This window comes from Panthera leo, chromosome D3 (genome assembly GCF_018350215.1).
Source record: "Panthera leo isolate Ple1 chromosome D3, P.leo_Ple1_pat1.1, whole genome shotgun sequence".
NCBI lineage: Eukaryota > Metazoa > Chordata > Mammalia > Carnivora > Felidae > Panthera > Panthera leo.
The window spans coordinates 19512716-19528862 of record NC_056690.1 but is presented as its reverse complement, the minus strand read 5'-3'; the positions used below and the strand labels follow the sequence as shown (position 1 = coordinate 19528862).

At 54.2% G+C, this 16147-nt stretch overlaps 1 protein-coding gene across 1 annotated transcript; it reads left to right on the top strand.

Moving 5' to 3' along the window:
- Nucleotides 1-1526: 1526 nt before the first annotated feature.
- On the top strand, nucleotides 1527-15719 carry RAB36 (RAB36, member RAS oncogene family). The gene is made up of 10 exons (XM_042911105.1): nucleotides 1527-2067; nucleotides 5095-5186; nucleotides 7060-7125; nucleotides 7552-7653; nucleotides 10067-10131; nucleotides 11734-11785; nucleotides 12823-12904; nucleotides 13232-13322; nucleotides 14943-15062; nucleotides 15565-15719. Exons 1-10 carry the CDS (start codon nucleotides 1891-1893, stop codon nucleotides 15627-15629), a joined length of 912 nt encoding a protein of 303 aa, XP_042767039.1. The 5' UTR covers nucleotides 1527-1890; the 3' UTR covers nucleotides 15630-15719.
- The last annotated feature ends 428 nt before the right edge of the window (nucleotides 15720-16147 follow it).

The window sequence follows — 16147 nt, the reverse complement described above, 5'->3', positions numbered from 1 at the left end:
CCTCTGCCTCTCTCCCCGATGTGCTCTCTCTCTCTAAAATTAAAAAAAAAATTAATAAAAAATTATTTTATTAAAACAATTTTTAACATCTATTCATTTTTGAGAGACAGAGAGAGACAAAGCATGAGCTTTGTGAGGTGAGGGGCATAGAGAGAGGGAGGCACAGAATCCCAAGTAGGCTCCAGGCTCTGAGCTGTCAGCACAGAGCCCCACATGGGGCTCCAACCCATGAACCATGAGATCATGACCTGAACTGAAGTCGGTGGCTTAACTGACTGAGCCACCCAGGTGTGCCTAAAATAAAATAAATTGAAGAAGAAGAAGAAGAAGAAGAAGAAGAAGATGATAAGAGAGGAAATAAGGCCAGAGCAAATTAGGTGAAGCCTCTTGGACCATTGTAAAGACTTTATTACTCTGAAGAGATGAGGAGGCATTGGAAGATTGCCATGATCTGATCTGTTTTAACCGGAGGATCCCTGGGGTTGCTGAGCTGGGAATAGGTCAGGGGCAAGGGTGAAGGCAAGGCGACCAGCTGCAGGGAGAGAAGATAATGGCTGGGACATGAGCAATACTAGTGGAAGTGGAAGAGAGTAAGAGGATACTGGACAAATTTTCAGGGTAGAACCTACTGGATGTACCGATAAGTCAGATATGGGTTGTGAGAACAAGAAGTCAAGGGATCTTGGAGATCCCTTCATACCAATATATAAAGAAAAACATAAAAAATTTAGATAACCATAAAAAATCATATTTAATATTCTGAAAATAAATATTTAAATACTTCACATAATCTCTATCCGTTCCTTTGAGCCACCACCTATCCCAGGGAGGCGGGTGCGCGAGTCTCTCCACGCTCAGCCCCACCCCTAGGGCCTCGGCCCCGCCCCTGGACCCGCCCTGCCCCCCTCCCACAGCCTGCCTGCCAGTTCCGGCCCTTGTTACCAAGGTGATCGCAGGCGCCTGTGCAGTGTCCTGGAGGGTTCCGCCGTTCCCCAAGAGGCTACGGTTGCTACGGTGACCGACTGCGCTATCTGCGTGTGGGACTCTTTCCGCTGTGAGCCCCGCCCAGACCCCGTCCCCGACGCCCTGGATTCGTCAGAAGCCGGCGGGTCTCGCGTGGTGCTCGTTGTCATGGTGATCGCTGCCCGGGGCCCAGCCTGACCAGGTCACCAAGCTTCTGGAGCCTTCGCAACCTCCGTGGGTGAGTCCGCCATACCCTTGCCCCAACCTCGTTCGCCCCCGTATGGGCTTGTCCCGGAGGCCCTGTTTGGGAGGGCTCCGCGCCCCCGCCCACCTCTCACCGAGGTAACCTGAAAGCCGAGGCCTGCAGCCCCGGGGCCTCATTCCCTGAGCGCCCACCTCGGGCCAGGCCTGTGTTGGTCCTGAAGGAGAGTCAGATTAGATCCGGGAGGACGATAGGCCTGGTTAAGGCCTCGGCCAAGGCCACCCTCGTGGGGAAAGGGGAAAGACAGAAGATGCAGGACTGTTGAATAGGCCTGAGGGGCCAGGTGCTGGGCATGGTGAGGGGGTACAGGGAAACGCCTGTGGGCTGTAACCTAAGCCCCCACCACCACCCAAACCCTAATCCCTTAGAGACTAGGAGCAAGGGACCACCCCTCACCACCGCAATTCCACTTCCTCCACTTCCTCCACCTCCTCCATGATGCACAGCTCAGCGTTTGTGCAATGCCTCACTCGCACCCCAGTGATAAGTTCAGAGAGCAGCCTCTCCTGGTTGGATACCCGGCAGAAGGAGACCCAGGTCTTCCTGACTCTCAGGCAGGACTAGGAAAGCCTGGTTCCCTCCACCCCCACCCCAACCATACTGTCTGCAGATGGAAAGAGATGACCTCTGGCCAGTATCCCTGACTGAGAAGGAAGCCAGGATCAATGTTTAAAGCTGCTGAGAAGTTAAACATAAACTTGAGGCTGAGTCCCCAGGGTTTTGCACAGCTCCCTAACTCTCCCCTGGTTGGGTCCACAGGACATTCTGGAAGGATGAGGTCCTCCCTGACGCCTTTGGGGCCACCTGTGAGCCGGGACCGCATCATCACCAGCTTCCCTAAGGTAGAGAGTCATTAGGCCAGCCCTTTATGTGTGTTTCATGTCCAAATCCACATTTCCCCACCTGCATTCATCACTGGAAACAAAGCACAGGAGCCTAGGAGATCAGTCCCTCACTAACAGACCCTGGGAACTTACCAGAGTTTAGAGAAGCAGGGAGATTTGGTGTTGACTCTCCCAAAGTGGACCAGCAAGTTAAGGGTGACACCAGGAGACAGGGTGGCATGGAGGTTAAAGGCACAGACTTTGCTGTCAGACAGTCCTGGGTGTGAATCCTGACTCTGTCATTTAACTGTGTGACTGTGGGCACGTCACTCAACCTCTCAGCTGCTGATACATAAGGATAACTCCTCTCACACTGGGTGCCTGGCTCTTGGTAAATGGGAGCTCCCTTACCCGCGTTGTGGGTATTTCTGCCTTTCTCATTATTACTACTGTTATCAAAATAGTATTCTAGTTTCCTGAAACCAAATCCGGGGGTGTCCCTCTTTACCATTCGGCTTGGTTCCTGCTGAAAACCCACAGCTCTCTGCCATGTGTATTAAAATCCAGTGTTAATTGCATCAGGGGATGCAAATCAGTACAACCCCTATAGAGGGCAGTGAGACAGTATTTCCCACCTTTGTGCTGCCCCTGCCTTCTGATCCAGCCATTCAAGGCCAGGCATTGAAGCAATTTGTAAAACAGGTCAGACACAATGTAAATGTCCTCCAGAGGGGGCTGCTTCAACAGCAAAATGCTACTTCCTAACAGACGTGAGGAAGAATGAGGCTTCCTTCCCTTCAGGAGCTGATGTGCAGTAATGGCTAAAGTCAATTAAGTAAAATGCAAGGAAGGGAACAGTGTGTAGTGTACTTCCATGGGTGGAAAAAAGGAGAGGGGAGAAAACAAATGTATGTGTTTGTACATGCCAAAAATACCTCTGGAAGGACACATGAGATGCTGCTGTCAGTGGTTGCCTCCATGTGACTTGGGACAGGCATGGAGGGAAAAATCCTCTCTGTAGAGTGACCTCTTTTCTTGAGTTCTGTGCCCAGACTGTTAAGGAGGAAGGAGATGGCTGTAGGACTTTGGGTAACTTGGGTCTGCAACCATATCTTCTCACCTTTTCTTCCTCTACACACCCACAGAGAAAGCTGTGGTGCCTCAGATCTGTGGACAATTCCCCCAGAATTTTCCATCTCAACAGAAGCCCAGGCAATTGCTTCCCTAGAAAGCTTGACAGTGGTAACCAGGGATGATGGACACAGATGTTTCATGAGGCAAAAGGAAGGGAAGTGTGATGGGCACAAAACAGTTCAGGGACAGAGGACCCCGTTTACAGAGAAGACCAACAAGGTTCAGAGAAGTAGGGAGAGCTGCCTGGCATCACACAGCTGGGTGTGGCAGAGCCAGGACTTGATGTGGGTCTGACTCCAGAGCTCCAACCTTCCCCTACCCTGGGGCATCCATCGTGTTTTCACAGAGGGTAATATTCTCCCCACTCCCATCTGTGGCATTTCATCTTGTATCCCAGGGCCACACCATTTCACACCTGAGAAATTCATGGTCAGTAACTCCTGTTACTCTGTGCCTCAGTTTCCCTGTATCCAAAATCAGCCCACGCTTCCTGCCCAGTCTTCCTTATTACATTTCTTCAGTGCATCCAAAATGGTGGGATTCCTCTAATGACCACTTTGGCCAGGCTGGCCCCTGTTTTGAAGCCGACATGGAAGTCGATAAGAAAAAGCAGCCAGCTTTCTCCTAAAGTAGCTGACACTGTTCCACATGAATGTGGGCCACGGGGCTAAGCTGTTCACCTGCATTACCCCTTTGATCCTTCAATGACCATATGAAGAGCTGCTGTTATGAGTATCCCCACTTTACTGATGAGGAAACGGGCCTACTGAGATGTTGTGACTTACCCTTTTGTAAAGCTCCTTCCACTGTCCCTGCTTCCTCTGTCCCACATGGAGCTGTGGGGGCACATGGGCCAGGGAAGAGCCCATCTCAGTGGCTGGGAACGCAGAAGAAATACTAGGGCTAAAGGAGGAGGTGGAGCTCTTGCCATAGGGGAGCTGTGGGTCCAAGCAGTGCCCCTCTGAAGGACACAGAGGGCGGCCCGGGGGACTACTACCATATCATAGCAGAGAACACCAACAGCTTCCAACGATGCCCTTCTCCCCGTGTCCTTACCATGTTCTATCCTTAGCCTCCGCCAATCTGAGAGTAAAACATAACAGTCACCTTCAGCTTGTTTAATATCGTCTTTTCCAATTATAAAACAAAAGTGCACTCAACATGTGTCATGACCTCTTAATAGCTGTGAACATTTGCTGAGCACTTAATATGTGCCAGGCTGGGTCTGCCCTGATGGCTTTACAACATGATTTCATTCTATGCCTCCAGGCTTCTGAAGTCTTAACAGATGGGGAAATTAAAGTTCAGAGACATTAGACAGCTGTCTGGGATCACACAGCAGCTAAGAGTGGACACAGGTCCTCCTCTTCCTGTTTAAGAGAGATCGTACTCTTAAACCATAGCCCAGTTTTGCCTTCCAAGAAATGTGGAAGATGAAAAGAGCCCTCCAGGACATTTCCCATGTGCACATATGCATATTTTTAAAGAAAAATGGCACCCAAGATCTGCAGAAAGTATGGAAGGACCTTGGAGGCTAAAAGGGCCCTCATAGCCCACCCCTTATCTCACCCTGAGGGGCCCCGAGAGGACAGAGATCTGCCACATGCCCACAGCAAAGGCACAGCTGCCCCAGGCTAGACCCAGCTCTCCAAGTCACCACCTGGGTCCTTTGGTCTGGCCTGGCCTCTGCTGTTGCTCCTCAGGACTCACAAGACCCTGGAGCCTCAGGGCCACTGATGGGATAGAAGACAGATGTGACAGAGGGATCAGAGAAAGCTAATGAAGCTGGAGCTTCAAGGCTGGGGCGGGAGAGAATGCTGGGAAACAAGTCACCACCTCGCTGCCCTGCTTGGTGATGGAGCCGTGGCTTCACAGGGTACAGTGCCCACCTGTTTGTCTGTCTTTCTCCAGTGGTACACCCCTGACGCCTGCCTGCAGCTCAAGGAGCACTTTCACGGGCAGGTCAGCAGCACCTGCCAGAGCAGGAACACGGGGACCGTCGGGTGAGTGACCCCACATGCCAGGGGGTGCAGGATGTGTGGGGAGGTGGCAAGAAGGAATGAATGCATGGATAAATGTATGAACGAACAAATGAAACACAGAGATGACACCTGTGCAGCCCAGTACAGGCCTGGAGCTGATGGGGATTTTGATCTGGCTTTGCTTGACCCACCTCTGCCATAGAGAACGACTTTCCCTTTTCTCAGTAAGTCACGCCATGACTTTTCAGCCTGAGGTCTCTCTCCGTGTATGTCTGCTTGCTCTGTCTGGAATGTCTTTCCTACTCTTTCAGCTCACAGTCTAGTGTCAGGGGAGTCCCCCATCACCCCTGCTCCCCAGCCTGCGCTGGGTGGGGTGCCCCTCCTGTGTGCTTCTGGGTCCCAAGGACTTAGCTCACAGAATTCCGAGTTTGCCTATCTGGATTCCTCACGAGACCTAGCCTGTGAGGGCATGGGCCGTGTCTGTCCTGTTCCCTCCTCGGCAGCACCTGGTACCACCTCATTCCTGTAGCGCCTGGCACCGCCTCGTTCCTGCCTTGGCAGCAGCCAGCTCTGCCAGCACAGGGAGTTAGCAGTTACTCCTCTTGGCACACAGGGACCAGGGCCTGCTTCTGCCTCTCCTCCTGAGGAGCTCACAGTCTGCTCAGGCAGTCCGCTGAGCTCACAGGTGTCGCCCGGTATAGTGAGGTGGCAGCGGACACCCAGCACTGAGGCTCCCAAGGTGGCACAAGGTGAGGCTGCGCTCAGGTCAGAATAGCCAAAGCAGCCATGGTCATGGGCTGAGAGCATTGGCCACCAGTTAGGACGTACTGGTACCTTATAAGGTGCTTCACGCAGATGACCTCTCTGACCCTCAACAACAGTTCTGGGACGTGCAGAAACTGAGGCACAGTGGGTACTCCCACAGTACCTCAGCAGTACCTTTACTCCTTCATCTGGGAAGTGGAGTCAGGGCCGCCCTGCTCCAGAACTAGAAGCCAGCTGGGAGCAGAGAAGACACAGCTGCTGCACTCTCGGACATGACCAGGGGAACTACACCGGGTCACCAGGTGACACAAGTGCCTTCTCGCGGTCTGCCAGCAGAGGGAGTGCCTGGTCAAATGTTTCCCCATTGAGCTCCTGTGGCGCGAGCTGCAGAAACTTAAAGTATCACCAGGAGTCCCAGGCATGCTGCCGCAGGGAGTGCAGGACACACACAGGGTGAGGCTGTGGCTGTTCTCAGTGAGCAGGGTCCCCGGGGAGCCCAAGAACTTCAGAGCCGGTTGGCCTCAAGCCACAGCCTGGTGCCGTGTCCTGGTCCGACTCCTGTCCACTCCTCACCTCTTGGGGCCTGCCTGGACCTTGCAGATACCTCCAAGGCAGTTGGTGGCCATGGTGTCCTGGTCAGGGAGCACCTGCTTGCAAAGAGCAAGAGCCCATGCAGCCCCAGGGGGGGTATGAGCATGCAGGGGCTCTCTTCCCCCACGCCTGTATTCCCTGCACATGGGTGTTATGTCTGCATCAGTGGCTCCTGGTTCCTTACTGCACCCCCAGCTTGTAGATCACACCACCTAGGACTCCTCCCTCCACCCCGTCAGCCCAAGACTCAGCCTCTCATCATGCCCAATTCTTATCCTCATGACAGAGCTTGGCCCAGTGGCACAAGGGTATGGCCCCAGAAACGGCAGAGTCCCCAGAACAAATGCAGACCCTCCTGCCCTCCCCTTTGAATACCAGGGATGGGGCTAGACATCCCAGAGTGTCTCAGCAGGTGGCCTGTCCCCTGTCAAGGATTGAGGGGTGGTTCATGAGTGGGGAGCTCAGGGAAGGAAGGGCCCATATGTGTGAAGATGCTCTGTGGCCAAGCTTGAGAGCAACACACCCATATCCCTCACAGGCTCAGACTCTCCAAGGTGGTTGTCGTTGGCGATCTCTACGTGGGCAAGACCAGCCTCATCCACAGGTATGCCTGCCGCCACACCTCCCAGCACCGGTTGTCACACTTTTGCCTGGGAGGCCCATATAACTTTGTCGTAGTCCAAACTGCTTGGCTGATGGGAACCATGTCTCCAGAGGGGGTACAGGGAACCAGGGAGTGGCAGGTCAGGAGGAGGGCGCAGCATCCCAGGAGCCTGGCATTCATGACACCATACCCTGGGACCACGGGCTCATACCTCATTGGCCCTGACCTGCAGTGTTTGCCTTCCAGGCTGCTGCTCCACCCCCATAAAGCTCTTGTTGGCAGCTCATTCCATCTAGGGTCTATCCCTGTGAACCATCATCTCCTTATATTCCCTACAGGGTGAATTTTTCATTGCCTGCAGACTTTGGCTGTCGTGAGCAAAGCTTCCACACACAGCCTCTCTGATGACTCCCTCAACTCCCGCAGGTTTTGCAAGAATGTTTTTGACCGTGACTACAAGGCCACCATCGGGGTAGACTTTGAAATCGAGCGCTTTGAGATTGCTGGGATTCCCTTTAGCCTCCAAATGTAAGTCGCCATCATGTCACAGCATTTCCTGTGTGGCTCATGGGTGGGCTTTGCGGAGGAGACCCTTGGGGAAAGCCTTGGTAAGCTCCTTGTTGACTGTGCCCTGTGGTGCCCAGTGAGGACCTGTCTGGACAAACAGGAACAGTTATGTGAAACTGGACTTCTCCAGTTCCCCGAGGCCCTGTATACTCCCTCAGTCCCCATGGGTGTCTCACATTGGTCATCAGACCTGGGAAAGGCCTCACAGACCAATGAGCCTACTCACCCTCATTCTCTCTTAATGCCCACCCCTCAGGTTCTGGCTCCGGGTCCAGGTCTGCCTGGCCCCTGGTGATCCCAGTCACCTCAGGCCTGTGAGCATCTGTTCTCATCTGGAAAATGGAGCCAAAAGGCACCTAGTCCATGTGCCTTCCTCAGGCCTGATGTACCACCCCCACCCCCACCCCCTGCCCTCGCTCTGCTCCATTTCCCTGTGTCTGTCTGCTTCCCTGCCAGACCCCATGTCTCTGCCTCTCAGTGACCCACTGGCTTCAGCCTCTCCCTCCAGTTTCCCTCAGAACAGCCCAGAGTCTTTTCCCCAGCCTCACACTTTCCCACTAGAGCTCTGGACCTTACCTTCCTTCTCCTCTGGCACCTGGAGGATACTGCAGGCCTCTCTGTGTCACCAGCCCTACCCTCTCCTGTGTGGCTTCCTCCCCGCTTCCAAGCTGCCCTGCATGGCACATTCTATGCTCTCTGCCCAGCTGCTCCTATACCTCCTCTTGCCTACTGCCTCTGTCCTGGTCCCCTTCTCTTTTCTCTCTCCCTGGGGTTCACCCCTGCTCCTCTGGTTTCATTTCTCCATCCTCTATGCCCTGCTTGGGCTTAGCCGGGGAATCTATGGTCATCAAGATGGAGGTCACCCTCTCATAGACCTCAGCTCCTAACTCTGTCATGATAATGTCTGCTTCCCTGAGGACAGCCCCAGTGCAGTCCTAGTGATACAGGTGGCACTGCTGAATCTTGCACAAGGGAGAGTACAGGGCCAGACCAGAGCAGAAGAGGCTGTGAAAATGCAGGGCTGTGGGATCAAGGGGCTCCGGAGCCAGGAGAGCTGAGGAGCACAGAGCTGATGGGGCAGCCTAGGTGGAGCCGTGCAGAGAATGGCCTGTGCTGGGCTCCCCGTTGTGGCCACTGGCCACATCTAACTAGAACAGATACTGTCCTGGCTTGGCTTCTTATTGTCCTACATTGAGGCCACTGCTAGCTATCCATCTGGCCCCACCTCCAGGCCACCCTCCAGCTTCCCATCCAGAGTCATCTTCAGAAATGAAAGACAATATGAATGAATTAATGAAAGAATAGAGTCAAAATGTTCTGCGTCATGCTGAATCACATGAAAACATTTCAGACTTTTGAGGTCTTATTCATGGCTTGTCTACTTTTCCATTTGCTGAAGAGTTAAATTCTGATCTATTTATTTATTTTATTTTTTTAACATTTATTTATTTTTGAGAGACAGAGTGAGACAGAGCATGAGCAGGAGAGGGGCAGACAGGGACACACACACACAGAATCCGAAGCAGGCTTCAGGCTCTGAGCTGTCAGCACAGAGCCTAGTGCAGGGCTTGAACCCACGAACTGTGAGATCATGACCCGAGCTGAAGTCGGATGCTCAACCGACTGAGCCACCCAGGCACCCCGATCTATTATTTTTAAAAGGGAATGGATTTTCAGGCTTAGGCCTGCATATTGATCACCTGCCTGTTTCTAAACAAGAGCAAGTAGATCTCAGCATGGGTGTCCCCCTCTCCTATAGTGTGCTCATGGCAGACATCATTAATCGATTGTGGCATTCTTTTCCATAAAGTCAGGGCTGTGCCCCTCCAGAGAGCCAGAGCTCAGAGTCACCCAGGAGATGCAAACCATGTCCCTGTTATATACTCCCACCCCCCCACCCAGAACCTGAACATCCCCTCTGCTGCAGTACAGAATGTTGAAGCCATGGCCCAGCCACACATGAGCAAGGGCAGATCCATAGCTGGCAGCCTAGCCTGGAGCCCCATTCCCATTCACAGGGCCTCCCCTGCAGGTGGATTTCCACATCTTCAGAGCAAGCATATCAGGGAACATACTCTCTTTTTTAATGGCATGGTCCAAAGGGACTAAGCTACAACTCCATTTATCCAGGCAGTAGAACTACTTGGGCCATGCCCCCTCCTCCACTGGCATGGTGAATCCAGCCAGGAAGCTCCCCCATGGGGCACCTTAGGAAGAGATCATGAGGAATTGGTGGGCGGGGACTACTGGCTGGTAGCTGGGACGGGCCCTCAGGCCTGCCCACCCACAGCCCCACTAGCCTGCTGGCTCAGACCACTGCAATTGCTTAATCTGCCACCTCTCTGTTTCCCTTTCTGTCTTTGCCACCACACAGCTGGGACACAGCAGGGCAGGAGAAGTTCAAGTGCATTGCATCTGCCTACTACCGGGGTGCCCAGGGTGAGCATCTGGGTGATGGCAATGGTGGGGCCCTCAACCACATACAGCAGGAGGCTCCCACTGGGCTTATAACAAGAAGTCCAGGTCCTCCACGCAGACACCAAATCTGTCCTCCGAGGACCACTGAGAAAATTCCTGGCCAGTCCTCTGGGATGAAGAAACTGCCTTCCAGCCAACCCGGCCGGTGGTTGGCCTCCGCAGTCACATCCTTCAGGGACCCTGTGCTGGTGGCTGCTCCCTGTGAGTCTCAGCCACAGTTTCAGCTCAGAAGGATGCTCAGAGAGGGAGATGCATGTCTAGAAACCCCCTAAAAAGAAAAGAAGAGCATAGTCGACTCCTGGAGGAGGTGCAGGGAGGCTAGGCTGGAGGGGAGGAGTGGCAGGGCCACAGGACTGCACCTGCGGATGGGGGGTAGTGGGGGTGGCCCGGGCACTGGGCAGGCCTCCCAGGCAGTAGGCAGCAGCATAAGCTCCCCACTCCGACCCCAGCTTCCCAGGAAGAAGGGGTTTCAATGGGAGACATGAGAACCGCTCACAGGCTCCAAAACCAGGCTCAAGTTTTGAGGCACAGTTATGTCTACTCAGTACCGGTGTAAAGAAATTACAAGTTTCCATTTGAGATTTGAGAAAAGCAAAAACAGGAAACAAACCATAAGCACTTTGGCTGTGGGTTGGAATTCCTGCACTGGCACGTCTTCTCAGGGGCATGACACGTCCTGAGGATGACGTGTGAGGCACTGGGACACCCCTGGGAACTGCACCCTGGCCCACCCCCATCAAGGTCCTCAGTGTCCTCCTTCATTTCCATTCTTTTCTGCCTCAGGCGGCCTCCTACAACCTTCAGCCAAGGTGCAGAGGAAGGTTCTGCCCAGCCCCGCTCACTTCCCCAGGGCCACTCTGGAATGTCCTCCACATGGGGCTTCCCTCAGGACTCCCAACGGGCTCCTGGACACCCTGGACAAAACGGGTCCAGGGCGGAGCCATTGAGGAGAGGCACCTAGGGGGCAGCGGCTGCATCTCCCAATTTTCTGTCTACCTTGCTCCTCAGAAATTGTTTTCCTAAAGCTGGTTGTTGCTAATTGTCCTCATAGCCATAGCTGCCATTGGTCAAAATCCCTGCATCAGGCCCTAGATCAAGAGCTTGTAAAATAGCTGTTCTTGCTTAATCCTCATGGCAACCCTGAGAGCCTGAGATATCATTCTCACCACTTCACAGATGGGGAAACTGAGGCTCTCAGCAGTTAAAACCCTCATCTGAGCTCCCTCAGCTGTAAGTGGCAGAAGAGAAGTTTGAACACAGGAGCCCATGAGCTCATCTTGCCTCCCTGGATAACCCCTGGGGCTGGACCTCTGGATATGGGTTGGAAAGGGTGGTGGGTAGGTAGGTCCCAAGGGGCAGCTATGGAGTGTCTCTTCCCCAGCCCCCACAGTGGGGACCAGAGCCGACTGCCTGGGGGACCACTCTGGCAGTTGTGTGGGAGCCAGGCTCCTCTCTGGGTTTCTCCTGGGGAGCAGGGAGCTGCATGAGGGGAGCCCTTCCTGGTCGCACCATGTTGGCCTCACCTGTTGCTGACCTGCTCTTGGCTTCTCCCTGTGTGTACAGTGATCATCACAGCCTTTGACCTCACTGATGTGCAGACTCTGGAGCACACCAGGCAAGTCTGGGACTCTGTGGCCCCTGTGGTCCTCTTGGGTTTGGGAACACCCACGAGCTGGGCCCCCATTGGTGGGTGCACATGACCAGGCTCACTTGTCAGAACTGACTGCCCACAGGCCACTTACTGTCCAATTTGCCAAATTATCCTTTAAAATTTGCATCCATCTGCTGAAGGCAGGGCCAGTTCAGGATACACGGGCAGCCCAGTCATACTGGGGCCAGCACTCACAAGGTCCTGCCTTTGCTTTTCTTTTTTTTTTTTTTTTTAATGCTTATTTATTTTGAGAGTGTGCATGGAGGAAGGGCAGAGAGAGAGGGAGAGCACTGACAGCAGGGAGCCTGATGCGGGCTCGAACTCACAAACCATGAAAGCATGACCTGAGCTGAAGTCAGACGTCTAATTGACTGAGCCCCACCAGGCGCCCTGAGCCTGCATTTGCTTTAATGCTCTGCTGTCACCATCTTGAAAGCTTTAATAATTGCTGGAGGAGGGGCCTCACATTTTCACTTTGCCCTGGGTCCTACAAATGACGTATATCCAGTCCTGTCTGAAGGGATAGTATTTGCTGTCTTGGGTAGAGATCAGTCAGGAGACCTGGTAACATGACCAATTCTGGGAGGCCATCTGCTTCTGCTGGGAATTGGGAATTGACCAAAGTCCTTTCACCTCACTTGGGCTTGGGGCATTCATATCCAGCTTCTCCCAAACCCCGTGAGGGAGGCTGGGGTGATTGTTTAAGTTGATGAAAGGACAGCACTCACCCAAGCTGACACAGGGTGAGGGCGCTGCCAGGGTAGGGTCTTCACCTCCCCTGACAAGTGCTTTTGCATCCCCACCCACCTTCAGTCCAGCTGGTGGCAGGACCAGCGCCCCACTCAGCCAGCTGGGTCTAGGTGCCCTCCCTGCAACTGGAGGCTCAATGCTCCTAGCTCTCGGGTGGACCCAGGTCTGCACCCTCCATTCCCTGGTCTTCTTCAGACGTCTCTAGGGAGACGGATGCCCTCCTCAGCCTGTCTTCCTTCTGTGCATTCCAGGCAGTGGCTGGAGGATGCGCTAAGGGAGAACGAACCAGGCTCCTGCTTCGTGTTCCTCGTGGGAACCAAGAAGGACCTTCTGGTGAGCACGCCAGAGCTAGAGGCTTAGGATGGCGCCCGGGAAAATGCATGCACTTTCAGCCTAAGCTTGGAGAATGGAGGGTGGTGCTGACATGCCTAGATGGGGATTTGGAGGCCAGGAGCTGAAAGTTAGGGGCACCTGAGTTCCCTGTTCCTGTTTTGTCTTGTCTGAGGGATCACTGGGGTCTCACCCCTGGGGATGTGTACCCCCACCTGTGCACTGAGGCTGACCATCCCAGGGTGACATGGGGAGGGAGGTGGCCCAGTAGGAAGTGCCTCCCCACAGGGAGGGCCTGGAAAGCTGGGTCAGGAGGGCTGCTTCTCCCAGTCAGGGGCTGCATGTGAGCAGGCAGAAATGGAGGCTGTGCGCCTGGCCAGCGAGATGCGGGCAGAGTACTGGTCGGTGTCAGCTAAGACAGGTGAGTTGCCACAGTGCATGCAGAGCTTCCTTCTGTGTCTCTGTGGAATGCTTGAGTCACAGCCAGCTGTGCTGGTGACGATGCAGGGCCTTCCATTGCTTGAGAGGAGTCTCCCATCCCTAAAGGCAGACTAGGAGCCCTCCCCCGTGGGCAACAGGAATAGCGACACCTGGCCCTATGCTTGTGTTCTGTAATGCAACCCCCTCCCTCCTTGAGTCAGATCCATTTTATCCCTGTGGGTCATGTCCAGGGTCATAGGGAGGAAGTGGCAGGGCTGGGATTGGAATATAGCTCTCACCTGTAACCACTGTACCATTCTGCCCACCCCCCACCTGAGGTAGCCAGGTAAGAGGTACCTCCTGGCACATAGAAGGGTCCAGTAACTGGGGGCTCCCACCCCTTCCCCGGGTGTCATCGTGAAAGACACTGCAACACTGCTCATGGCCCCCTGGCCCTCATCCACATCCCACCCATCTGTCCTCCAGCCACACTGGGCCCCAGCCACAGTGAGCCCTCGGTCCCTGTGCCACCTTCACCCATGAGCCACTGTTTACTTCAGCCCTGGCAAGATGCTTAACATCTCTCAGCCTCAGTGTCCTCATCTGAGAAATGGGTGATGCTTTCTATCTCATCTTGTTTTTACTGTAAAAACATGTTGTCTTTTATGGAAACCAATTTGACAATAAATTTCATATATTAAAAAAAAAAACATGTCTTAAATTATAAAAGCCATGTGTATTCATGGTGGAAAAGTTAGAAAATGCAGAGAAGCAAAGGACACACTTTAAAAACACAGGTTGTTGCCAGGGATGAAATGAAATAACATGCAGTTATTGCATAGCTCATAGAAGGCCCCAGTGGCTCTGGGGACTCAGGCATTATGCCTTGTAGTCCTTGCCCTGGGTGAGGGGCTGCGGTAAACATCTGGCCAGGGACTTGGTGAGGTAATGGTGGGATAGGCACCACGGGTGGAAGCACAACTTCCAGCCTGACACAGATAAGAGTGTGGCAATGGCCATGCCCAGTTCCCTCTGCCCCTTCCTGACAACATCCACTGTGCCTATGAGAACCCACCCTCTTAGAGTAACAGCACATTCGTTGAGAATTCTCCTATGGGCCAAGCAGGATTGCCCTGAGCAGTTGTATAGGTTGTTAGCTGCACAAGGGTCATGTGCATGTCAGGAGTTGGAATCTAGCCCTGTGCCCAGGTGGGTGCTCTCCTCCACCTGGAGGAGGATACACAAAGTCTCCATGTGGAAGTTGACAGAACATTAATCTTCACAACTGCTCACTGGATAGGTGCTCAAAAGTGACAAGAGAGCAGACACCCTCTGATCTCCACACATCCCAGTGCCTGGCCCACAGGAGATGTTCAGTGGCGAATAATTGGAAGAGTAGATGCTGGGAAACCAAGCCTCAGATTTGAGGGAGCTGCCAGGGCAGGGGGCCCCAGAGCCCCCTGAGGTGGGAGGCCGGGCCAGCCCGCCCCATCCTTTGCACTGTGCCGCCTCAGGAAGCCCCACAGGCGGGCCGCCCTGGCTCCCGCACCTGTTGGCTCACAAATTCGTCTGTGGGTGAGGGGAGAGGCGACAGGGTCAGGGCTGTCTCTTGGGCCCACAGGGGAGAATGTGAAGGCGTTCTTCAGCCGTGTAGCTGCCCTGGCATTCGAGCAGTCGGTTCTGCAGGACTTGGAGAGGAGGAGCAGTGCCCAGCTCCAGGTCGGCGACGGAGACCTCATCCGTGCGTACAGACAGCAGGGTGGGGACTGGGGAGCAGGCTTGCAGCCTAAAATCTATGTCCACCATCCCCCTGTCCCAAGAGCCCATTCCCTTAACTCGTCCCCCTGTGCTGTCCTCTCTGGGCTATCCTTTTTGCCATTACTCGGACCTCAGGCCCACAGCCTCCCTGACCCTGCCTGCCAGCTCAGACTCCCTCCCTGGCTCTCCTTGCCCTTCCAGCAGCTTCCTCATGAGCCAGGCTGGGCATCCCTGGCTGCATGGATGTGTCCGGGCTTTGGCTCTTCTAGTCTGTGTCTCTGCCCATGCTGTTCCGCCACCTAGAATACATCCTAGGCCTCTCAGCCTGTGCCAGGTAATCAGGACCTTGATTGAGAGGCCCAGGAGGTCAAGCTCAGCTGGGACCAGTGGAGTCACCAGAGGGTACCAGTGGCAGGGGAGGGAGGCTGCCCAGTGTCAGCTACAGGTGCTTAGTTGAGGCCATGTGACTTTTTCCAACCTTACAGGAATGGAGGGGAGTCCACCCGAGACCCAGGAGAGCAAGACATCCTCCAGCCTGGGTTGCTGTTAGCTGGGGCCTGCATCCGAAGCCTCTACTCCCTGCACATGCATGGACAGTGCCTTCCATGACCGTGGAGGGGTGATAGGAAGCCATCCGTGTCTGCCCACGCACCATGCTGAGCCCCAGAGCTCAGCCACTTGTCGTTAGCAGGTCAGGAGCCAGGAAAGACCTGCTCTGGCTGCCCAGGAGCCTCTCACTGCCCAGCTGTGGGTATACTGTGGTGATCATCTGGAAGGCCAGTCCCTCCTCTAGATTCACCTGGCCTTGAGAGGCCTCAGGACTACAGATATGAGACACTTGTGCCCCACTATCTCTTACCCTCGGCACACATCAGCTGCCCATGTAGGCACTCTCCCAGCTTTCCTGGGTTGGCCTCAGAATCCTTCTCATCTAAGTGGTCCAGGCAAGCAGGACTTGTCAAAGTCAGCATATGAGGGAAAATCCACCTGTCATCCCTGCTTGGGACTTTTCTGTTCTCAACAGGACTTGAAGTTCTGGGCCTCGGAGCCCCAGGCTTCATCGTCCAC

Excerpts from the sequence above, each read along its gene's own strand:
- RAB36 (XM_042911105.1), top strand. The coding sequence starts at position 1,891 with ATGTTTAAAGCTGCTGAGAAGTTAAACATAAACTTGAGGCTGAGTCCC. Across the intron at positions 5,187-7,059 it reads AGGAACACGGGGACCGTCGG|GCTCAGACTCTCCAAGGTGG; the intron begins GTGAGTGACCCC and ends TATCCCTCACAG. Across the intron at positions 12,905-13,231 it reads GAACCAAGAAGGACCTTCTG|TCAGGGGCTGCATGTGAGCA; the intron begins GTGAGCACGCCA and ends TGCTTCTCCCAG.